General features: G+C 36.7%; 1 protein-coding gene across 1 annotated transcript in view; it reads right to left on the bottom strand.

Annotated features, from left to right (window-relative positions):
- Positions 1-880: 880 nt before the first annotated feature.
- mthfd1l.L (methylenetetrahydrofolate dehydrogenase (NADP+ dependent) 1 like L homeolog) overlaps positions 881-24,235 on the bottom strand; it is a 121,653-nt gene continuing 98,298 nt past the window's right edge. The window contains exons 27-28 of the mRNA XM_018262983.2: positions 10,983-11,086; positions 881-1,413 (exon numbers count right to left, since the gene is read on the bottom strand). Coding sequence (XP_018118472.1) covers positions 10,997-11,086 — 90 coding nt within the window. The 3' untranslated portion in view covers positions 881-1,413; positions 10,983-10,996. The remainder of the gene's footprint in view (positions 1,414-10,982; positions 11,087-24,235) is intronic.

The raw sequence follows: 24,235 nt of genomic DNA, 5'->3' as shown, positions 1-24,235 counted from the left end.
AAGAGATGGAATTCCATTTTGAAACCCAGAGTTAAGGCTCTTAAAGGGTGGTTCACCTTTCAGGTAACTTTTAGTATGTTATAGAATGGCAAATTCTAAGCAACTTTTCAATTGGTTGTCATTCTAGTTTTTCAATTATTTGCCTTTTTCTTCTGACTCTTTCCCGCTTTCAAATGGGTGTCGCTGACCCTTTCTGAAAAACAAATGCTCTGTAAGGCTACAAATGTATTGTTATTGCTACTTTTTATTACTCATCTTGATATTCAGGCCTCTCCTATTCATATTCCAGTCTCTTATTCAAATCTATGCATGGTTGTTAGGGTCATTTGAACCCAAGCTACCAGATTGCTTAAAATGCAAATTAAAGAGCTGCTGAATAAAAAGATAAATTACTCAAAAACCTTAAACAATAAAAATGAAAACTAAATGTAAATTGTCTCAGAATATCTCTCTCTACATCATACTAAAAATGATCTCAAAGGTGAACAACCCCTTTAGGGTAAGGTCACACTGGGCGTTTCGGGTAGATTTAGTCGCCTGGTGACTAATCGCCTCGTCTTTGCGGCACCAATCTCCCCGAACGCCTTCCCTCACTCTTGCACTGGCTAAAATGAAAAATCGTCGGTGCTAAGCACACGCGGCGATTCGTTTCCCGAAGTTGCCCAAAGTTTCCTCGTGAGGCAACTTTGGAAATGAATCGCCGCGTGTGCTTAGCGCCGGCAATTTTTAATTTTAGCCAGTGCAAGAGTGAGGGAAGGCGTTCGGGGAGATTGGTCGCCGCAAAGACGAGGCGATTAGTCGACAGGCGACTAAATCTCCCAGAAACGCCTAATGTGACCTTACCCTTAAAGTGACTAGGGGCACTGGTGGCAATTATACAAACATTTTTTTTTTAATATACTATTTATTTTCAGTTTAAGCACTACAAGGAAGGGGTACAGAACGCGAGGGGGTAGGGGAGAGGGTAATTATACATAAGTTTTAATAAAATGCAAACATATCAAACGGGAATCTAGAGGGATACCCAGAAGTTTTAATTTTCTTGTACCTGTGTGTGCCATAGTTCAAAACCAGAGTATTAACACTACTTTTCAGTGTTACTTTGCCCTGCATAAGCTTTTTGCTGTAGGTAATCGCATTCTAGCAATTCAGTTACTAGTATTGTAGCGCATTTTAATGTCTATGAAAGGAAAATTGCAGCTCTTTGTAATACACAACACACGCCAGGTTAAGAGTAGCTGATCTGTCCCTGCAGCTTATCCTGTGGTTTCACATCCCAGTTCCTCGAGTGTGTCTGGGAAGTAAATGTGTTCATGTGCTCTGTGTTCCTCAATCCAGCTGGCATTGTCCAGAATAAGTAGTAAGCATTTGTGTGCATCACGCAGAGAAGTCAGATGCAGGCAGTGAAAGGATCTGGAAGAGTAAGAAAGCCATATTAATATTTTGCAAGACAGCAGGGAGAAAGAACCCACCGTGCATAGGAGCATAACAGCCCTTTGTTCGACTTGGAAGAAATCTTTTGAAGGGGTTCTCAGACTAAAATAACATACCCAGCCCAGTGTAACTGTGTGTGTGTAGTTTACTAATCGCCTAAAAGGACAGTTAAATAAATACCAACCACTGGACATCACTGATAATTATATTAAGAACTGCATTGTTATAGAATGTGTTTCTTCTTCAGAGATGAAACGCTGTGCTCAGAAACAAACCAAATATCTTTCCCAGATGGGGGGAAGTTCCTTTATTCTACATATGGCATATCATACTAACAACCCCGGTGCTGAACTGTTTACATTCCAAGGCAGTTGTTCCCATAACGCCCTTACTTTCACATATTTGCCACTGAGGGGGTGCAAACCTTATTACAGGAGAAAGCAGAACTGATAAACGTGGAGCATGAATTAGTTCTTTGTGGGACAGGCCAGATTCCCTGTATGTAGATACTGAGAACTGAATTAAAACAAAACAAGAGGCAGAACGGAGGAATGATAACATTTATACCAAAGCCACCACATTAAGTAAATAGTTCACAGTGGCGGCAAATCCAGTAAATGCCTCATGAATTCAATGGAAGTCTCTGTTCCAAAATATTAAATCTGATTATTTTATTTAAACTCTGAAAGTTAAGTTGTAAAGCGAAAAGGACATGTTATCACTTTATTAAATTAATGAATTTAGATCTACACACACACACACACACACACACACACACACACACTTCAATGACAGACAGGACACTGTATATCCAGCAGTTAAAACAAATCGTTATCCTGCTATTTCTCTGCTATCACAATTACTAGTGCAATATGTTTGCTTGCAGTGGAGGTTATATAGAAAGAGGTGCAGGTTTATCTAGGCACACAAACGAAATAGTCAGTCAATTTAACATTTACTAGGTCTAAACGGAGGCCCCTTAATGGGGTTTTGCACCAATGGAAAGGGGGGTGGAAGTTCAGCCTACTGAGGGTAAGATTGCTCCGCTGGATATAACTAAATATTGAAGGTCAGTTAAACTGGTCATAGAGACTCTGACCTAAATAAGATTCTCTGACCTAAATAATTGTCCCAACAATTTTCGTACACGTCGTTTGGTCGTTTAGTGGATTGACAGGTTAGACATTTGTCGGATAATGATTATATCGCTGCATGTATTTCCTATCTGACAATATCATTGGGCGATTGTCATGATTTGTTGGACATAACTTTCGTAAAACTGTGGTCTGTCAATTATTGGCCAAAACATTAGTTATTTTTCCTACAATTTAAATCTGAATGGTTAGTTTGAGATGCTTAATTGAAATGAACAGTCAATATCTGAATCTGCTTTCCTAGATATGCTTGGAACTATGGCTGAATGATTGATTCACCAAGGTTTCCTATATATCATATACTGTAGATGACTGGACTTCTAAGGAGGTCTTGATCATAAAAAGTCTGACAACCATTGATCTACTTGAATGATATGGGTTAACTAACCTGGAGTCAACATTACCCTCTGCAATTACATTTCCCTTAGTGCAGACTGCCCTTTTTCTTGATTTTTCAAACAATTTGTTTACCGTGTAATGGTCACTAATACAAAGTCTACCTAAAGCAAATTGAGCTACACTACGCTACATAGTACTTACATTTGGCAATTTTGTTCCAGTTCTGTAACCTAACGAGAAATGTTCTTTTATGACTCAACCTGTGCAGACTGATCAAAGCTCAGTGGTGATTGGTTTTTGCCGTTGAATGTACTCAGCTCCCAATCTAAGGGGTAATGTTGAACAAGATGTCAGACACACAGGCTATTTAGTGTAGTCTGATATCTCCCTTCAATATCTGAAATGCTTCCAAAATGGATTACAAGCCCTACATCAGAAAAGATTCCAATCCACTTAATAGGATTTTAAGGGGCTATAATTCCAAGGTCAAGGTCTATATAGCACAACTTTGATATGAACAACATTACCAATCTGTAGTTTATACAGACACTTTTCATGTAGCCTGTAGCAGTAAATCTCACAATGAACATTTTCATAATGAAAAAAAAAATGTAATACTAAGCAACTTTCTAAAATCCGTCAGCGACACATTAATGGGTTAAAAGTTCTTTGTAAAGGTAACTGCTTATGAAAACCGTAACCGACTGTCTTTTTGTATTCTCTGTGGTCAGTGCTAGTTCGGATTCTTTGGTATAATGTAGTAAAAACCAGCTTTCATCTAGGAAAGACTTTGCTTTGCATGCTTCTTCACCATTAGTTGTTTCACTGGTTATTACCAACAGGGCAGATAAGATAAAAGCAAGGGAAAGGCAGATACTGCTTTCAATAGCAATTTTATTCAAAACCATTGAAAATGTTTTTTTTAATGGGCAAAATCTTATTTTTGGGTTTACAAACCCCTTTTGAACAAAACCATTCCAGGGATCTAAACAGAATGTTTCCTCAATGTCAGATAGCTACTACTTTCACCCAACGATCTACTTTTAAGCTCTACATACTGCTTTGCTTGCATTATTTTTTTAAAGAATGATTTTCTCAGACAATTTTTTTCATCAAACTTAAGCTTGCACATTCTGTAAAAGAAATGTTAAATGTACAAGATCGGGTTTGGAATTTGAAATGAGCTTCTTGGAATAATAAACCTGACCAAGAAGGTCCCAAGTGGCTATCAATATCAATACTGAGCTTCCTGGAAACAGCCCATTCGAGGAAAAGTTTATTAGAAGTTGCCAATACAATCCCTCTTACAGATAACCACCTGCTTTCTTTATTAAAGGGGTATTTTATGAATAAATTCTTCCTATTCAAGCTTCAGGTTTTTTTAGTAATGTTTATTCTCACTTTTACTGCTAAGGATAGGAAATGGTTTCCTTTGCACCATTCAGTTGCATCATCTTAATCTTAGTCTAATTCATAACTCAAGATAGACCTAAATAAAGGAGCTTGTTCGGCTACCAAGGCAGTGTTTTCCAAACTCCCAAAAGCATACTTTGGTTTCAAAAATGCCAGCAATTAATGTCTATTTGCTCTTTCATATAACACCAGAGTTTGTTTATCATTTGCCAGTCCAGGCTCAATGTGTTTTTGGGTGAAGAAGAAAAGGGAACTGGAGAGCATGAAGGTAACCTATGCACACACACAGGGAGAACATGAAGACTCCTTACAGATGGTGCTCTGGCTAGAAACAAACCTATGAGACTGGGCTGCTTTTATAACAGCAGCTCAGACTTTAGCAATCTAAGGGGGGAATGTAATATGTCGCTAACGGAAAAACTATTCCCAATGCATGCCTTTGCAAGAACAAATTTTGCTTTGCTCGAATTTAATATAGCTTTTGCGAGCACGAAAACTGTTTAGCGACCACTTCCGACAGTGGACGGCCGTTTGCGAATTTTATCGCCAATGCGCAGTCAATGTAATAAAACTTCTTACTGAAAAAGTCGCTATGTTTGTGGAAAAAGATTATGACACCTTCAAGCACTTCTAGAGAGTGCGCAATTAAAATGCGCAATGCGCAATTACAATTCATAATGCAATAACAGTTTAAGGAACAATATTACATTGCGAGATGTGGATTTTTCGTTTTATTGGCACGAATTGTTTTGCGGTTTGCGACTTTAATTACATTCCTCTGTATGGATGCATATTTAGTATGCACAGAAATTTCTCCTGCAGAGGATCATTGTACCAATTCATGTATCAGAATGCAATATGGTAGTTAATAAAGTCAGGTGATGTTTGAGCCAACCCTGTTATGTGCAGAACCCCTCAATCCATTCCACTATTCTGACCTTTTATTTCCCCATCAAATCTTCTTTTACACACATCACAAACTTCATCAATCGAAGATCCTGATTAGGTGATCATGCCACCATCTTCCAACTAGTAGAATATGTATAAAATCCAGGCTTGCTGAGCTGAGTTAAGTACGACTCTAATTATTGCTTTCAATTTAAACGTGGGGGCAGTTTGTAGATGTCCCCCAACCTGCCCCTACATAAAAGGTGCCCCTTAGTGCTACAGCACTTGTATACAGGTCGTTTGTAAACGTGTCCTCCCCACCAGTGATCGCTTTGAACCAGATTTAATTTAACTCTGTTTTATCTTCCTCATACAACTTCTTCCATTCATGACAAACTACGTTGATAACCTCTGAGATATTCAGGCCAGGCATATTATAAATTACAAGCAACTCTGGTGGGCTCCAACACGTTAAGTATGCGGAGACCTCAATTCACTAAAGGTTGGTTAAATGGAATGTATAATTTATCACCTTCATTAGTTCTGGGCCAACGAACAGGGCATGCAATGACTGTTTATTGAAACCCAATTACACAAAGTAGGCACTGTTATCAAATATGTTACTAAAAGCTAATTTACAGCCTGGGACACAATGACCAGTTTACTGACTTGTAGTGCTTCCTTAGAGGGTCGACTTCAGTTCACATAAACGTTATTCAATGTTCTTGCATTTCAGAATGCCTGAAGGTTATGTTACAGTTTCAGAAGAGAATGAAGTACTACTTGGCCCATGGGGCATTGAGAGAAATATTTGGAAACACTTGAGCCACATGTGTATAGGATCAGAGAACAACCAAGAAGAAAAATCTGGTTCTAATTGAAGTCCCGCTTAGCACTACATTCGAGGTTCACTGTTGGAATTCCAGAAGTATGTGATATTGGGTAAAAGATGTGCAGTAAAGAGGAGGAGAGCATCTGAAAGCCACTACAGCACAGACTTGGGACACCAAAGAGAAAAGGCACTAAAGACCAGTGTGGAGCTGGAATCTGTAATGTATCTGTAGTGCAAGGGGAGGAGAAAATCCTCCAACCATGACAGATCTGAGCTTTAGGATAAGCATAAAAAATGTGATATTTGTGTTGAGGCTGGAACTCATAAGTGATATATATATGCATGAGAAAATCCACAATTTTAGTAAAAAAAAAAACTCTGGAAAGCAGCTGTTGGATTTATTATCAATATTTATATCCAAGTGGCTCTCAAAATCATAGCTATGGACTATACATTTTACATGCAGTTTTCAAAGCAAGGAATTCCAAAAACCTGCACCATGTAAGGAAAGATGCGCTGCTCACAAGGTTATGCCTATTTGAAACATGCCCTTGAATTTTATCTGCTCTATAAAAAGGCGCAATAAGTCATAATTAATTTGAGCTTCATATAATATATATAATATAATAGAACAAGGTGAGGAAGGGGATGTCTAAGGAAGGTAGGTAATGGTTCAGAGATTTCCTGTGAATCTATGGAATCAGTTAAGTTTATGTTAATGCCATGCAAAAAAAAGTAAAGTATTTTTCCCCTTTAAGGATACTTCTTATCATAAAGTGTGAGATCAATGATATTAAGGTGACTCAAGACCAGAATCATCGAAAAGGTCCAGAGTAGAAACAATCCACCAAGACCAACAATGGAACTGATAATGATTCCCAAATGAAGGAACTGTTCTAAAGAAACAGTTGGGTTTGCTTTAAAGAAAGATTCCTCATAAGTCATTTTACTCTACAGTAGAGTAACATAAATCACACCAAGAAGAGGAGTTTTCACAAAGTGTGGTTTATTTCAATTTATCTTATGGTTAAAGGCAGAGAGATAGAGAGAATTTCTGCCAATATGCACATTTCATGTTTACATATTTATTGTGTATTTTTAAGTGTATTTTTTGTGATATGTACTAGCTGGAGCCACGTCGTCTTGTCTCACTGTATATTCGTATACTGCTGAGATGACTTTGAATTATTTTTTACTATTTACCCCTTCATCCCATCACTGTGTAGGATGGTAAATGGAATGACAAACCCAGCACAAAAAAAGACATACCCCTGGCTCTCCAAGGTCAGGGGTAGAATAAGGGTCAGTATTTAAAATCTGATTAAATTACAGAGAGAAACATGTGTAACACAACTGACTTACTAAAACAATATTCTTTTGTAACATACCAAGAAAACGGCAGGCACATGATTCCAAAAAAAGAAAATGAAATGACTGCTAATTTAATTTCTGGTAGATAAATACCACTGCCTTGTGACAAAATCATAAGAAGCATGTTAATGTTACTAAAAAGAAGACCTCTGGAATTTAAATATTTTTCTAATTACTTTAACTGCAAACATTAAGCTGTATATTCAGACAACCCATAGCAAATTCTTCCTGATCCATGTTTATTTTGGATTTGACTGAAGAATCAAAAGGAACAGGGAGGAGTATAATAAGGATGGCCATAATCAAACATGGTGTGCCTAATGGTCATATACTGCTGAATCTACCTATATGAAATGCAGCATCTGTAACTTCCAGGTCTGTTGATGCACTATATATGTTATGACTGAAGGCATTGCTAGTCTGCATTTTTCTGTCCCAACAGACCTCCTGTGCCCCAATAGTATAGAAGGGAATCTGGTGATATGGACTTGAGCAAGTGTGTGAAGATAAAACTGCTGTAACTTCATTCTTCTATTAAATCAAGGCCAATATATGAGAAGCGGAGATGGAAAGAAGAAAGATAGATAAGAAAATAATTTGGGTTGAGGCCAAGGTGGTGTATGAGGAAATAATCTGAAGGGAAGGGAGGTGTGGAACAAGCAAATAACAGAAAAAGAAGAGATGAAGTGCTACGAAGGTTGGTGAGGAGGTGATCAGTACAGTAAAGTTAGAGGTGGGGGAAACGGAGTATGAAGAAGAAGGGTAATCACAAAATGGCAATACTTTACCTATTATGTAACCACACATATCACAATGATTCTTCTTATACAATCAACTTGCCATTTAATGGGTTTTCAATTGTTGCACGAGATTTAGACTCAAATTAAATTAAACTGGCACACACAGCGAGGGGAAGCAGGTTATAGAGGAAAAGGGTACTTTGGTTTGAGAAAACTACATTCAAGAACCTGAATATTTAGAGGAGCCTCTCTATTAAATGTTTATAAAAATAAAAAGTATGGTTATGATAAATCAGATCATGCACTACAGATTCTAGAAGGCTCATAACAGGAAAGAGCACCCATACAGAATTAACTTTTCCAAAACAATGGAGAGATATGCAGCAATTTAAGAGTATAATTTATAAATGAGGGAGAATACACAAAAGCTTTTTGAAATCTGAATGCAATAAAATATTCAACGTCAGACCAAGCTCTAGGATCATTCACAACACCCTTGACTAATTTTCACCAACAGGTTCTGTATTCAAGCACTACAGTATGTCTTGGGAATGGCAGTGTTTGAGGAACTATTAGCTTTATTAGATACAAACTCTAAAACGTTGATGTTTTTGCAAGGTAGCCGTGTAGACAATAGATAGAGACCATTTAGAGAATATTAGTTCTAGATTTTTACCAATACACAAGAACATAGGCCTCAGACAGGACCCTGTAAATGGTTATGCAGTTATTGGTATAGAAGAATTTCATGAAAAATACTTGGGCCCACTATGTAATTTTTTAAAATTAAACTACGAGTCAACACAATTCCTTAGTAAGTTCAGCCTACCGTGCTACATTTCCAAAGTGTAAAACACATACTACATGAGCAAGTACAAACAACTGGTGTTAAGTAAACTGCTTTATAAAACTGGCTTACTTAGGCTACACAAGTTACAATGCAGAAACAAAACTGTTTTTGTTCAGGAAATTTACTTTGGAGGAATATTTGTTCTACAGTTCTAAAATTATTGTCTTAAAAGACAGTACAGCACTTAAACCCAGTCTCAGTTTATCAAAGCTTTTGACATGTCACACATGATTTTGCACAATGAACCGTTTTCTGAGTGTATTTCTTAGCCAAGCAGAGCAAAAGGTTAACTCTTGAGTATAACTCTTTTAAGGCGGTAGGAAAGATGGCTGTTTTTATTATCAGCCTAGACAGGAAAGATTAGAGGAATTCTAGACTTGCTCTGCCAGGGTTTGTGTAAGTTGTTTCCAGAGGCAGAAACATTTCCCAGTCTCAGATAGAAAATCTTTTATAGAGGTGAGCAAGTGTTTTTGTTGGAAATAAGAAAGCAGCGTGGGATGCTGAAATCATCAGCATCGTATCCTCCAGGCATTTTGGGCCTGCAAACATAATAATACACTATAAACCAACATGGAGGCTAATTAAAATATGTGCAATTCCTGGACTGCTCTGCTTTCATCTGACAGTGATATGAAATCATCAAACCGACCCTGGCACGAGTCTGAAAACTTTCAGAGTGTCTGGTAGCCGGGAATAAAGTAATGAAAGCAAAGATCGTTAACACCTTATTCGGTTTTCCAAATGTTTTTGTAATAAAAGAGAAAAAAAAAAATAGAGTATTAACAGAAGTGGAAAGAAACTTGATGAAGTGGGTGAAAACTTGGCTTTTCAAGGTTTAGCATGGTGTGTGTATAATGTACTGCTGCATGGAATCTAAAAGACTAGCCTTATTTAAAGCAGCCATTTATGTTGAGTGAGTTAACAAATTGGATTGCTAATCAACCTGCAGAACCCATGCATACAGCTTCTGACTGCAGTCTTATACCAAACCAGTTCCTGTAATATAGCATCCCTTCAAATTCAACCTACTGGAAGTGGCTTTATGGGCCATGACTGACAGGGAGATTTGTCACTTTTTGTAAAAAATGCACAACTATGGGTGACAAATCTCCTGCAAATGCTTCTCATCTGGCAATAATTTAAATTACCGGTGGTAAAATCTACCTGTCACAAAGTTGCCTGAAGTTTTCTCGCAAGGCAACTCTGGAAGAACAAAGTGGCACGTAGGTTTTACCACTGGTGACTTATATTATTGCTGATGGAGAAGCATAAGTGGGAGATTTGTTGACCACAGTCGTGCATTTGCCTGTGAAGTAGTTTCCCATAGTATCTGTGCCATTTTCCATTTTTTAGGCAAAATCATAGAACTAAGTTCTCCTTGGGATAGAAAGCCTGGCAGGGAGCAAATGCAAACTAATAATGTAAGGAAACTTGCTTCAGAGATTTTACAAATGGATGGAAAGACATGAAGTTAGATCAGATATGCTTTGCAGTTTATGCTAGACACAGAATCCATAATGCTTCTATAATTGCATGGTTTGTTGAATCCATACTAAGCCGACAAACTGCATTTATTGGAGACACTTCCTGTATGACATGGATGATTCCCAATATACACTGTATGCTAGTGCTGCGTAACTTTTTACATAACAATGAGATTATTTGTTTTACCACATTCGCAACGGCTGGATTAATTTAAAATGGAAAATTCACACAAAGATGTCTATGGAGCCCTTGAGTAGAAAGGACTTTAACTGGTCCACAGGCCTCCAGTTAAAATAAAATCCACCACAGCACATATAAACTGATCCTAACCATCTACGGAATAGGGTCTCTTGAATATATTTGCCTGCATGCAAGTGGGTAAACAAAATAAAGAAAAACAAAGAAAGATGAGCTGTTTTCTCCAATCGCACAAGAATAATTAACCTGAGGTTTAAAAATAAAAAAAGTAATGTTACCTTAAGAAATGTTCTTAAAACAAGCCCTTCACTTCTTCTGTCTCAGCGTCAAGGTCAATGTCATAGAAGCAGGGCCTGGTTGGTAGCCCTGGCATGGTGCTCATCTGGGGAGACAAAAATTAGATAGATTTATAAACCTATTCTTAAAAGGTTGAGTAAATGGAGTATACGGACTGTCATATATGGTGTTGTATCCATATAGTTCCCATGAATAGATACCTAGAGAACAACATTACTGTGCCAGTATCATGACCTTGCTTTTGCTTATGTAAGAGGTGTCAAAGCATACATAGTACCTGGCCCTAGTTAAGGCTACCATTAACTAAGAAGAGTTCAGAAATATGATAATATTCAGCAGAACAGATTATTGTTTTAGGTTAATGCCGCACAGAGTGCCTACTGCAGGCTGAGAATGAGCCCCTATGTTGCCATCTGCTTGGGTGCAGGCACACCCAGCTGATTTTGTTGCCTTATCTTGCTGGAAGTCTTTATAACAGCCACAAACCAATACAACCCAGAGAGCAATCAAGATAGAATATGCCAGGGGGGGGAACTATAGCGAAAATGAAAATTTAACATAAGCTTCCGCAAACTGAAATAAGAAACTTTCTAAATACAATCAATTCAAATTCTGTATTGTTTCTGAAGTTTATCTTCACTATCCCTCTCTCAGCATCTGTTTCTCTTAAATCTCTCTTCATGCAGCAGTTGGGTGTCAGCTATTCATTGACAGTTAGATCAATATATCTTATAGGGGGGCTCCTTTTGCCTAGAAGATGTATTTGAGTTCATTCTATTAAATCATGTCTCCCTACATGCAGAATTTGTACAAATAGCAGTTATTTTGATAGATTTTGTTTGTACTGGATTCAGTTGTTTGAATAAGCTCTAATTCATCTACTAGGAAAGGAAGCCCCCTATAAGATATATTGGATCTGTCAATGAATAGAATACACCCAACTGCTTCAAGAAGACAAGAGTGAAGAAACAGATGCTCTGAGAGAGATAATGAATATAAACTTGATTATTTCAGAAATGATGCAAAATATTTAATTTATTGTATTTAATATTGTATTTTAAGTTTCCTATTTTAGTATGATGAAGCTTATTTTTCATTTATGCGATAGTTCCCCTTTAAGAGCAGATTTATCAAATGTCAAGATGCAAAATATAGCTATGCAAATCCCTTTACCGCTCTGTATACATTTGTAAATTGGCCTCTTTATATTGCAGCTTTCCTAAACATTTATTAAGAAAGATTTTGCTTTTTATGCCCATGAACCCCAAGGTCTGCACCACACTCGTCTTCATCAGTAAATCCTTTGGGAAAACAATGCTCTGAAATGGCAAAGTCATTTCATTATGATTAGTGGGTGATGTCAAAGAAAAAGATGAGGATGAAACAATGGTATCTGCATGTCAGATTTCTGAGTGTCCTGTATAAACTATTATACACTTTAAGTGGATTCTTGGAACCCACGTGAATTCCAAGGCCTTCCAATTAGTTACTCAGGTTATATGATTAATTAAACAATTTCATGATAAAATGACCCAGTGAACTCCAACATTCTCTAAACAGCAGGAAGCACTAATTATGAGAGTGCATGATGTAACTTATTAGATGTACAAGATGTAGCTTAGACATAGGTAATAGGGTAAAGTTTACTGTTAAAACACAAACAATAAATGTTTTGCCTTCAAAAATATTCCTACAAATTCAGTAAAAAAGGGAAAAAAAGGAAACACAAAACATATTATCATGAGGACGATCAGTGGCTTGAATAAAAGGTGTGTGATTGCATTCAGGACGGCTCCTCATAGGACAGTGGTACCTGGAGCAGGGTTGGCGGAGGGGAGGTTTTTATGCAGGCACACACATACTTCTAGAGAGGGTGGGGAGACCCAGTTGCAAATGCTGCACCTAAGCCCATGCGACTAGATTAAGCCAAACAGTACAATGACCAATCTACATAGAAATACTAGTTGTTATTAAAGGGGTGGTTCACCTTTAAGTTAACTTTTAGTATGTTATAGAAAATGGCTAATTCTAAGCAACTTTTCAGTTGGTCATTATTTCTTAATTATTTGCCTTTTTCTTCAAAAATTTTTCAGCTTTCAAATGGGGGGTCACTGGCCCCATCTAAAAACAACTGCTCTGTAAGGCTACAAATTTATTGTTATTTCTATTCAGGGCCTCTCCTATTCATATTCCAGTCTCATATTGAAATCAGTGCATGGTTGCTAGGGTAATTTGGATCCTAGGTTACTGAAACCAGATTACTGAAATGGCAAACTGGAGAAGTGCTGGAGAAGCCAAATAATGCAAAAACCACAAATAAAAAATGAAAGACAATTGCAAATTGTTTCAGAATATCACTCTCTACAACATACTAACTAAGTTAATTGAAAAGTGAACATCCCCTTTAACCTTCCAGGTCTCCAATATGCTCTGCTTATGGTAGGGTTAAAGTCAGTTTTAGCCCAGAATTTACAATACATTTTTCATCTACAGGTTTTTCATACTACACTGAAACAAATAACTATTAATAGGAACACATTTGAGTCACTTTATCTCAACATCAATAGTGTTATAAATGTACAGCTCTGCGTATACAAATTCAAACCTCAAATACATATGAGAAACTGAATAGCTTAAGATTTATCATTTTTAATTCTTTCAATTGAGGATTTTTTTTTAAACTCAATCCACTTGTCTTGGGCATCTCCTTGTGACAGATTTAATTTTTCACTTTATTTGTAAGCTCGCCATTTCCAAAATTCTCTCTTTTGAGATGTTTAGAAGCAATTTGGTACCACCACACCCCTAAAAAAGAGGAGGAACATAGCTAGACAGACACATTATATGAAACAGTGGGCATAATAGGGTTTCAAAGCCAACGCAGAGGCTTCCCCATAGTCCTCTAGGCCAGATTGACACATGTAAATGTTGCAACCTTGTGAGAAGCGCACCCTGTCTATATTTTGAAAAAATTAGCAGATCTGGCTGTTCCATCTCAGCAGTGAGCTACCAGCACTCACTATTCAAAATGTGTGGGGGTTTCAATTGAAATGACATACGCTACCATTAGCTAAACAGATTTCCTAGCCTGTTTGACTTTATTCCTTTAAGCTTGAATATATTTTAGAATACTGTGTTGTTCTGAGGCCAGGCAGTGATTGACATTATGCTAGTGTTTGAAAATGACCAAACTGTGTGTGGCCAATGTAAAAAATACAAGAAAAAAGGCTGATTATAAAACCAAGTGTTTTTTCACATAGCAGAAATGTGGTCACTGAATGCAGCATTGGTTTGAGAAGAATAGTGTACGAGATTTCATTTCAACTAATTAGTGTAATGGGTATGGCAGAGCCAATTCATTTATTTGAAAGGGTGGATTCCTTTAAGTTAACTTTTAGTATGTTATAGAATGTTAACAACTTTATGTTTTATATTGTATAGTTTCTGAATTATTTGCCTTCCTCTTCTGTCACTTCAAATGGAGGTCACTGAACCTTGCAGCCAAAAAACTTTTGATCTGTTTAGTTGTTTTATTCAGGCCTTATCCAATACACAATAATTGGACCCTAGCTACCAGATAGCTGCTGACAAACATTTAATTTAAAAAAAAAAATACAAACAAAAGATGACTGCAAATGATCTAGTATGACAGTGATATTCTGAAACAAGTTAACAGGGAACTACCCCTTTAATATACAGATAGGCTGCCAACATGTAACAACCTAAGTCCATGTATTTCACTGAACATTTCTTAAACACTCAAAGAAATTTCCTTTTTTTTTTTAGGGTTCTGCAACAGAAGCATAACAGCCATTATTCATCATTCAACAAATTTCTCAAAAACTCCTGTTCTACCCGTCTTATCTTTTTAAGACTCTAGGTGACTCATATTAATGGATTTATCCTATAATATTACATTTGATTTTACAGTTGTCCACAGAGAGTAAAAAACAAGACAAAAAAAGTGATCTTGCCCTTCCCTGAACCCACAGAAAGTAAATGGGCTGACTAGAGGAAACAGTTTGGGCTGCCTCCAAGTTAAAAGCTTGAGCTGAGAAGTAAAGAAAAATATATCAATTTTTACAAGAAGAATGATTTGACAGGATGGCCAATCCATACCACTCCCACGTTACACAATACCTACAAAGCAGATGGACACATAAAGCAACCTGGGGTTTACTTGGAAATGGTTCAACATTTTTAAATAGAAAGAAAACAGATTCCCAAGCAAAAGCTAGGAGTCTTTAATGCGTGAACTACAATCATACATTTTGAGTACTAAATAATTCAGCAGTAAAATTGGTAGTGTGCCCATTAGATATTTCCTAAGCCAAAGATAATAAAAGCATTTAATTTAAGGGGGCGTTCAGCTTTAAATTAACATTTAGTATGATGTAGAGAGTTATTTACCCTAGCAACCATGCATTGATTTGAATAAGAGACTGGAATATGAATAGGAGAGGGTCTGAATAGAAAAATCTGTAATAAAAAGTAGCAACAGCAATACATTTGTAGCCTTAAAGAACATTTGTTTTTTAGATGGGGTCAGTGACCCCCATTTGAAAGCTGAAAGAGTCAGAAGCAGGCAAATAATTCAATAAATATAAAAAGTTAAGGCCAATTAAAAAGTTGCTTAGAATTAGCCTTTCTATAGCATACTAAAAGTTAACTTAAAGGTGAACCACCCTATGGACAAAAAAACCTAGTGACCTCCATGAAACTCATGCAATGAGGGGAAACACACACACACACCAGTTCATCAATGTTTATGAACATAGTAAAACATTATTTTTATATAAAGAGCATTGGGGCTTATTTAACACAAACTTCCCACTGACTACATATTGACACTTTCTATTCACTTGTATAGGACTTGTATTACACTATAAGTTCCACTGGGGTAGGGACTTGTGTGAATGATGAAATGCTTTTATGCAATATTTCAGATATATGAATTAACTGATAACATTTTGGGACATAACACAAATAATTTTCTTGCCAATTCTACCACCTGCAGTGGGTGCAGCTGGGTGAATGGTCTTGTCAGTTTTGGAAAAGTTCCTAGCAATGAGGTCATAGGCACAAATATTCTTCCGAAAAGAATGCAAACACAAGGTTAAGCACAGGTTGAGATGTTTGGAATATCTTAGACCAGATATCTAAAGGTGGCCATAGACATACCAATAATATTGTATGAAACAAATTTCCGTATGATATTCGGTGCTTGTTTGGTGGGAGACGAGCCAAACGATTTTGGCAGAAGACTTGGATATTGGTCAACTGTTTGATTGGACTGCCCAGAATATTTTGATCGGGGCGCCTTCGAAAACTTTTCATTGGCCTTTCTTGTCTGGCAATTTTAGCAAAACTGGCACAATATCAGTCAGTGCTCAGACACAAAAGAACCTAATATTTATTCATAACCAGATGGAAAATGCAACTACAACCTTATAATAAGACATATTGCTAGACTGATCTGTTGAATAGGATAAAGTTTAAAGGGTCACTTTTATACTGCTGAAATGGGTTTCCAAGAGTAGAATTCCTATGCTGCAGTTCTAGAGAATTGCTATGAAGAACTATAATGGCGTTTTTGGTAATGATAAACCAGTATCAAGTACAGCATTCCCAAATCTTTACTATTCTGATTGGTCAAGTTACAGTAAGAAAGAACCACTGGGCCAAGCCCCTATATGGTAACAAAAGGATTACATGGAAGGAAGGCTATCCCACAAGAGGAGGATGATTTAAGCTGAAAGCTTGAGAACAAGTGAATTTGTAAGGTCAATCAGTAATCATTTCTGCTTTTGTTTCTATGAAGATATTACTGATTGAGTTTACAGTGCAAATAAAAAGGTCTGGAGGCACAAACCAAGTTTTATATAAATGTCTACATTATATTGTAAGAAACCAGTATGCTTCTACCAGAGCTCACTAAGAAGATGCTGCTGAAGGAATCTGGAAACACCCAAAATGCAATCCTTTGTTCAGATGAGAATACCCAGATGTAACCCAAGGAGCATCAACGGTTTCCATCAAAATATTTGCAATGTCTCCTAAACCTTCTGACAGAGTTCCAGATGCTGCTGCTATAGACCAATAAATCAAGGTGCAACATTGCTTTGCACTGAAGTTGTTAAGGGACAAATAGATTTATTACAAAAAAGGTGCGACTGGAATGGAAGATACTGGGCCAAACAACATGGCTCATAGATCTTAAGAAAAAAAGGATGAAATCCCCTGAAATACTTAAATCATGGCAAGTGCTAAGAGTAATGTAATCTATACTCACCCAGCAGCTATCAGACCATTTAGAAATACATTACACAAACAATACATTTGCTGTACATTTACAGATACATTTGTCCAAGAGTGTTTTTGTCAGTTTCAGAAGGACCAATATGACTATAATTCATAGAACACTAACCAGATTCTATGTTACTGAATTTTGATGCCTTGCAGAAAGCTGCAGTGTGGTTGTAAAGAACCACTGCTTACTAATCTCACTGGAATCATTTATATGACTTGGCAAGGTAACACATTTGGTGCTCTATTTAAGACCTGAAACTAAAAAACAGTTTTCATTACTTCCAGTATTATCTTGAAATCTGCTGTTTAAATAATGTGATGTTCTTTCAAATGTGTTCGCCAACTGTTGGCAAGTGGCTATAACTTAAGCCTTGAGCTAAAAGAACAAAAAAAGACTGCAATCAGAAAACACTGATAAATGGTCTTCAAGTCCTATTTTTTAAAAGCAGATGCAAATCAATAAGCAACTTGATGTGAGTAATAATTAAGAATGTCCCAGCACTGTGGAATATGTCAGTGTTATATAAATAAAAGATAATAATCTGAAAAAATACTGAGCTGTTCTAAAGGAGAAAGACATAACCAAATCTTCTACCTTCAATATGAGTTAAGTCTTTCTTCTGACTATGTGGCCTTCTGCTAGACAAAATCCAAACAATACAGTTGAAATCAAAGAAAATATGTTTTAAAATTTTGAATTATTGATTAAAATCGAGTCTAAGGGTGATGACCTTCTCCCTCCTATCCTCTTCAATCATCATCCCTTCTGCGCAATACTGGTTTCTCCATCAGTTTATGAGTTTAACTTAAGAATAGTTAGCAAATAGTTTTCTAAATGCCTTTATCAATTTTTTACCTTCTGTGTATTAGTCCCTACCCTTCCTTTCTTCCCTGAAATGTAGTCAAGACTATTTTTTCAAGGTACATAATAAGTTATTTTTGCACGTGACTTTGGTTGAATGAAAATACTTGTAAATGCTTCTCGAGTGAAAAGAATGCCAAGAAAAAGAGAAGGTTTTAACTGCTGATGTTTTATGTCTAATGGTAGAAGCATATGAAACACCCTTTATGCGCCATGAGAGAATTAGATTTCATTATACTGAATTCTCAGTTTCAAACTGTCCTTGGACATATGGAACTGCAGTTGCAATCCCATGCATAAAGTAGGATATGGCTGCTGTTTTGTGAAAAACTGCAAGCACACATACAGCAGAGTAACTACCATAAAGCAGACCCTGCGACTGCCGTGTGTGTGTGTGTGTGTGTGTAAGGGGGGGGGGGGGGGTGTTGCTGACAGGCTCCCAATCCTTTTTGCCACTGCAGACATAGATGCATTTAAACCAATAAATCAACTTCCCCCTTAAGCAGACATTTACATAAAGAGTCTTTTGCCTGCAGTCGTTACCTTAAAATCAGCATTCATTAAAAGCCACTCCTATGCACTCCTTGCTATATAGCTATAGCTGCACTTGGCACTGCTCAGCCCTTCCCACCTACTGTTTTGAATTAAGTGCAGAGCACACATTTGAATATGGTGGCAACTGCAGAGCTCACACAGAGGTCTACGCTAATAGATGCAGCACACTTGCACTAAAAATGATGCCCAGACAGTCATTTTGATGGCAAACACCTGAAATTACTACATTCTGACAATGAAGATTTTCAGAGCAAATGCAGCCAATATGCATAAAAGTGCAAACGCAGCTGGGTGAATTTTAATGCATTGCACTGGGATTATGGGGAAAATGCTGCACTGTGGGTAAAAAAACATGGTGATTGCATTCGAAATTTGCACGTTGTGCACTGCAGCTCTGTAAGTATAAATAAGCCCTATAGTGTTTTAAAATTATAGCACTCACCTGTACTGCAAAATATTTTGATACATAGTAAGGTCCATAAATATTTGGACAGAGACAACTTTTTTCTAATTTTGGTTCTGTACATTACCACAATGACTTTGAAATGAAGTGATTGTGTTAAAAAAAAGGCTTTAGTTCCTCACATTTTTATGCAATCATTTTGTTCTACCCACTGAATTAAAGCTGAAAGTCTGCAGTTCAACTGCATCTGAGTTGTTTCATTTAAAATTTATTGTGGTGTCCAAATATTTATGGATCTAACTGTAGCTAGTTCAGAACAAACAAAACTGCAGCATTTTTTATATATCTAAACACACAAGCCATGAATATCCAGTAATTTATCAAGTTAATCAGTGCTTAGTGATGTACTTTGTGTTGTGTCACATGACTCAGATGTGTTTTATTAAGAGAAATAATAATGTACACCCATTGTAAAATACAAGGATATATAAAGTTATCTTGATATTCCATGACCCCATAAAAAGCAGTCTGCTGTTGTGTCTATATGAAACTTATATAACTATATATAATATATATTAATATAATATTAATTATAATTTACCTTCTTATGAATTGAAACGTGTGAAAGAATAAAATCGTACTTCTGAAAAAATGGCATCCTACAAGAAGGTAGTAATGATGTCTCAATATATTTTACTTTCACTTTTTTGGGCAGAGATTCAAAGACTTTTATTTTAGGATAGTGTTACTTTAACAGTGAATACCAGCTCTGAAGAGCAGCTGTTGAAATACAACTCATGGATTCTCTTAGAGTACTTGGCAAAGCCAAATCCACCTTCATTATTTTCCTTTGTTCGTCTACACTGTGTAAAAAATTAATTAGTATTAAGACTAAGGTCGTGCTGTACAGTTGTACTGATAGTGTTCATATGGCCTTGGCTTTGTTCAGAAGTCTTTTAATTTTAGATCATCTTTCAGTTTATTCTTCATTAGAATAACCAGCATTCCTAGTGGCCTGCATGCCATTCAAGATGTGCCAGCCACGCCTAGTGATACACCTGCCTAACTCCTCATCCTTTGAATAAACTGAAAAATAGACTTTATCCTACAGTAGGTAATGAGATATCTTTTAGACTGGATGAAAATATACATGGCAAGAAGGAAAAAATAAGCATTGCTGTTATGCTAAAAACACTATTTTCTGTTCATTACTACACTATTCCTATACTATAAGGAAAAAGGCATTTTATAGGAATGTAATACAGGAAACCCTTTATCTAGAAAGGAAGGCCAATTCTCATGACTCCATTTTAATCAAATGATTTCAAATTTTTTAAAAATTGATTTTCTTTTTTCTCTGTAATAATAAAACAGTACCTTATACTTGATCCCTAACCAAGAATAAAAATTCAGTTTTCGAGGGTATTTTTCAGTCTTCAGTTTTTTAACCTTAAAAATTTGGGTTTGTTTTAAAAAAAAAAACTGAAATTGAGATTTTTTTTATACCACGCAGCTGGAAATAGCTTGAATACAAAAATACTCTAGCAAAAACCTGTTGAGGTCATGTAGAAGTCAATGGCAGAGGTCCCTTGAACCATTTGAAGATTTTGTAGCCTTTATGATGTTTGGGTTTTTTTCATTGGGTTTTAGCTCAAAAACTCTATTAATTCGAGCGATTTAAGTTTTTTTCCGAAGTAAAACTTGATAAATTGTGAGTATTCAGGTTTTTCACTCCAAACTCACTGAATGGAGTATTTTCCATTCGGGTTTATTCATAAATTAGAAACCATTTGAATTGTGAATTCATTTGAGGTATAAAAAAACCTCACAAAACTCTAAAACTTAACCTTTGATAAATAACCCCCTTAATCTAGGGCGAGCCTAATTATTAAAGATCCCCTTATCCGGATAAAAATATAGGTCCCAATCGTTCTGGATAACAGGTTCCATAACTGTACTTTACAATAGTATGTAGGCCATGGCCACTTTATGGAATCCACTGTTACAGTAAGTTGCCTGTTGTCTATCACATACCACTTCTTAGGTGGGTACAGTTTAATTGATTTCCAGACAGCAGTGAATATTTAATGCCATTATGGACTAAACTGGAAGTCTCATCCTGAGCATTCCTGCTATAAAAATTATAACTCAAAAGTCAGGGAAAGGGCAATGTAAGGTATTTTAGATTTGTATCCATGAATGAAGAAAGAACTAGTAAGAAGGGGAAGCTTCCTCTTCTGTGTCTTTGTTGGATACAAACCTCCCATACCTTCCATTGTCCTATGCCTGAATTTTGAGTTATGATGTTTACTTATCATACTCCTTTGAAACATCATTAAGTTATGAAACTGAGATCAGATGACAAATCTGCATTCCACCAATTAGTTGAAAGATCATTCTTATGCTATTGTATAATCTGCACACCCTATGACCAGAACTCATCTGAAATCAATTTTAAAGTACACAAAAACAATGTTATTCTGGATTTTCCTTAGAACTGTTATTTAATCAGCAAATTATACAAATTGCATTATAGGGCTGATCTTGTTATGAAAATGACAATAGCTCCAAACTAAAAGCATGCATTTAGAACAGAACTTAGAATAGAAAGTCTCTCCAAGTGTTCCATACATATTCTGCAAAAAGTAGTTCACTGCTCCTACAATAAAATAAATATCATAGTTTGCTATTTTGACTTAAAGAGTTGAATTAGAATTTAGCATGTCCTGGTGGGGTTCAGTCTTATGCATCTTAAATTATTGGTGGACAATGATAATTTCCTCTAACAGCACCATTGAGATCTGCTGCCACCTAAGCCAGTAACTACTGTTGTCAGGAACTTTGAGGCCTTCCTTCCAAAGACTGGGCTGAACGTCCTTGGTAAATTAATATAATTAAAAAAGGACTTGTCATCCAGACAAAAAAAATCTATATAATAAAAGCCCTTTTCTAATTAAACCCGAAACCCCCTTTTTAAAAAAAAAAAAAAAAAAAAAAAAATACCTGTTATAAAGGTATTTCAAAATGTTACCTGTCAGTCATATATTGCCTGCCCACCTCTATGCCTTTAGGCATAGCAATTACTTTTGATAATACAACATACCTCCCAACATTTGAAAAATGAAAAGAGGGACCAAACTTGTGCCAGCCAATTTTGTTGCTTGTCTGGTGAATATAGATGTTTTAGTCACACCGCTGTCTGCTGTTCCGTTGAGTGCATGCTGCAAAGGAATCATGTTCACTGTAAGTCTCCCCAAGCTGCGGGTCCGGAGTGCTGCACCCAGACCAGAGACGTGAAGCAGTGAGTGACCGGTTAACATCAAATGCTTACTGAACTGTGAAGTTGAAATTTAAGCGAAAGGTCCAGGGCAGCTGCACCCAGACCCACTCACTCGCAGGGTAAGCGTGGCATGATTTATGCCTGTTTATCTCAAAGGGCTTCGAATGTAGTAGGGTTGGAGCGCTCCCTAATTGTTATATTGGATATTTTAGCCAATTTTGTGGCCACACCCCTTAATTACCAAGTCCGTTTTACAAAATTTGGCAGGCTATGAAAGTTTAAACAGATTTCTGGGAGTTTTAGCGCAATGTTTTGTGCGTTATAGTTTTGCTAATGAAAGTGAATTGCCCTTTAAGCTGCCAGTCACAGTTCTCCTAAGAGACCTGCTTATTTTAAATAGTTACATTTCTTTGTTTGCTTATCTTAAATTGTTAGAAAAGTATCTAAGTGCATCTGCTGACTGTTCTCGGTTCAAAAAGCCTCTTATTTTAATTGAGATTCAGAAAAGTTGTATCTTTTTCTGATGTCAGTGCAGGAGATCAAAGAGAAAGTCGGGACATTCTAGTAAGAAACCCGGGACTGCGGGCTGAGCTGTCAAAATCGTGACTGTCCCGCAGAGACAGGACACTTGGGCGGTTTTACACAGAAAATAATTTGGAATTATTTCTAGGATGACAGGCCCCCTTTAACAGAACAGTCATGCCAGATTCCTTGCTTTAGATCCTCCGCTGAACCATATTATAACTTTTCATTTTACTCCCAAGTTGCTATATTTAGCCACATTGTCGCATTTTCCCATAAACCCTGCATTATTACAGCTCAGGGGGTAATGCATGTCATGCATTTGCATCGGATAATAAATGCAATTATGCATGCACTTTAAGTTGTATCAGAAGTAATTGTGCTGAAAATCTACAGCATTCTGATATTGTAACTTCCTGTGCTCAGTGGCAAAATGTAGTGTGCGACTCTTTCGGTAAACATTTGGTGCATCAATTAATGGAGGCCACTGTGGGAACACCATTGAAAGTGGCAGTAGTTCCAGGGTACCCCGATGTGTCAGCAGGCACACTGTGCCCAACTTGAAAGGGGAGGTAGAATGGAAACCATTGTACCAAGTGTAATCATATGGAAGTGCATTTTTTTTCCACACAACTAAAATTGCATGACTGAACTGTGTTTAGCGGTCATAAATGACCCCTTAGCTTTTTGAAAAAACAAAAAATAATCATTTGTCATTCTCTCTACAGACATGTTAATATCCTTTGCATATTTCTCTCTACTGGTGCTCTGTTTTTTTTCTTGTGTGATACCCTGAAGACAAATGATCTGTAAAATATAGAAACAACCTAGCGACCCAGTCCAAACATAGGAACATCTGGAGTAGCTCTCACCCTAGCAGGACAATATGAAAGAACACTATATATTCACAAACTTGAAGCCACATACGTGCTACATTAAGGGTGCCATCCTATTTGCTGGGAATAGCAAAATGATCAAAGCAAGCGAGTACTAGGGTCAAAACACAGATACTTTAAGGGCACAGATGTGGAATATATACATTTTAATACACACTGGAATAGGAACATCCCATTACCTTTTGGCTTCACATATATGTATCAATAATGCATTACAACATTCAATAGGGCTATAAATCATCAGCAAGAAGCCAGAGAGAGTGCCATTACAGGGTTTTTAGGCTACATATAAAAACTCACAGCTTGCAATATCTGACAAAATGAATCATGTGAAAGCTAAAGGAGTCTGGTCATCTCTGGGCAGATACACCTGAGAGCTGAACCTAGGAAACATTAACCCTTACAGT

This window comes from Xenopus laevis, chromosome 5L (assembly GCF_017654675.1).
Source record: "Xenopus laevis strain J_2021 chromosome 5L, Xenopus_laevis_v10.1, whole genome shotgun sequence".
Classification (NCBI taxonomy): Eukaryota; Metazoa; Chordata; class Amphibia; order Anura; family Pipidae; genus Xenopus; species Xenopus laevis.
The sequence above is the reverse complement of the archived record's forward strand: the minus strand, read 5'-3'. Positions and strand labels throughout refer to the sequence as shown.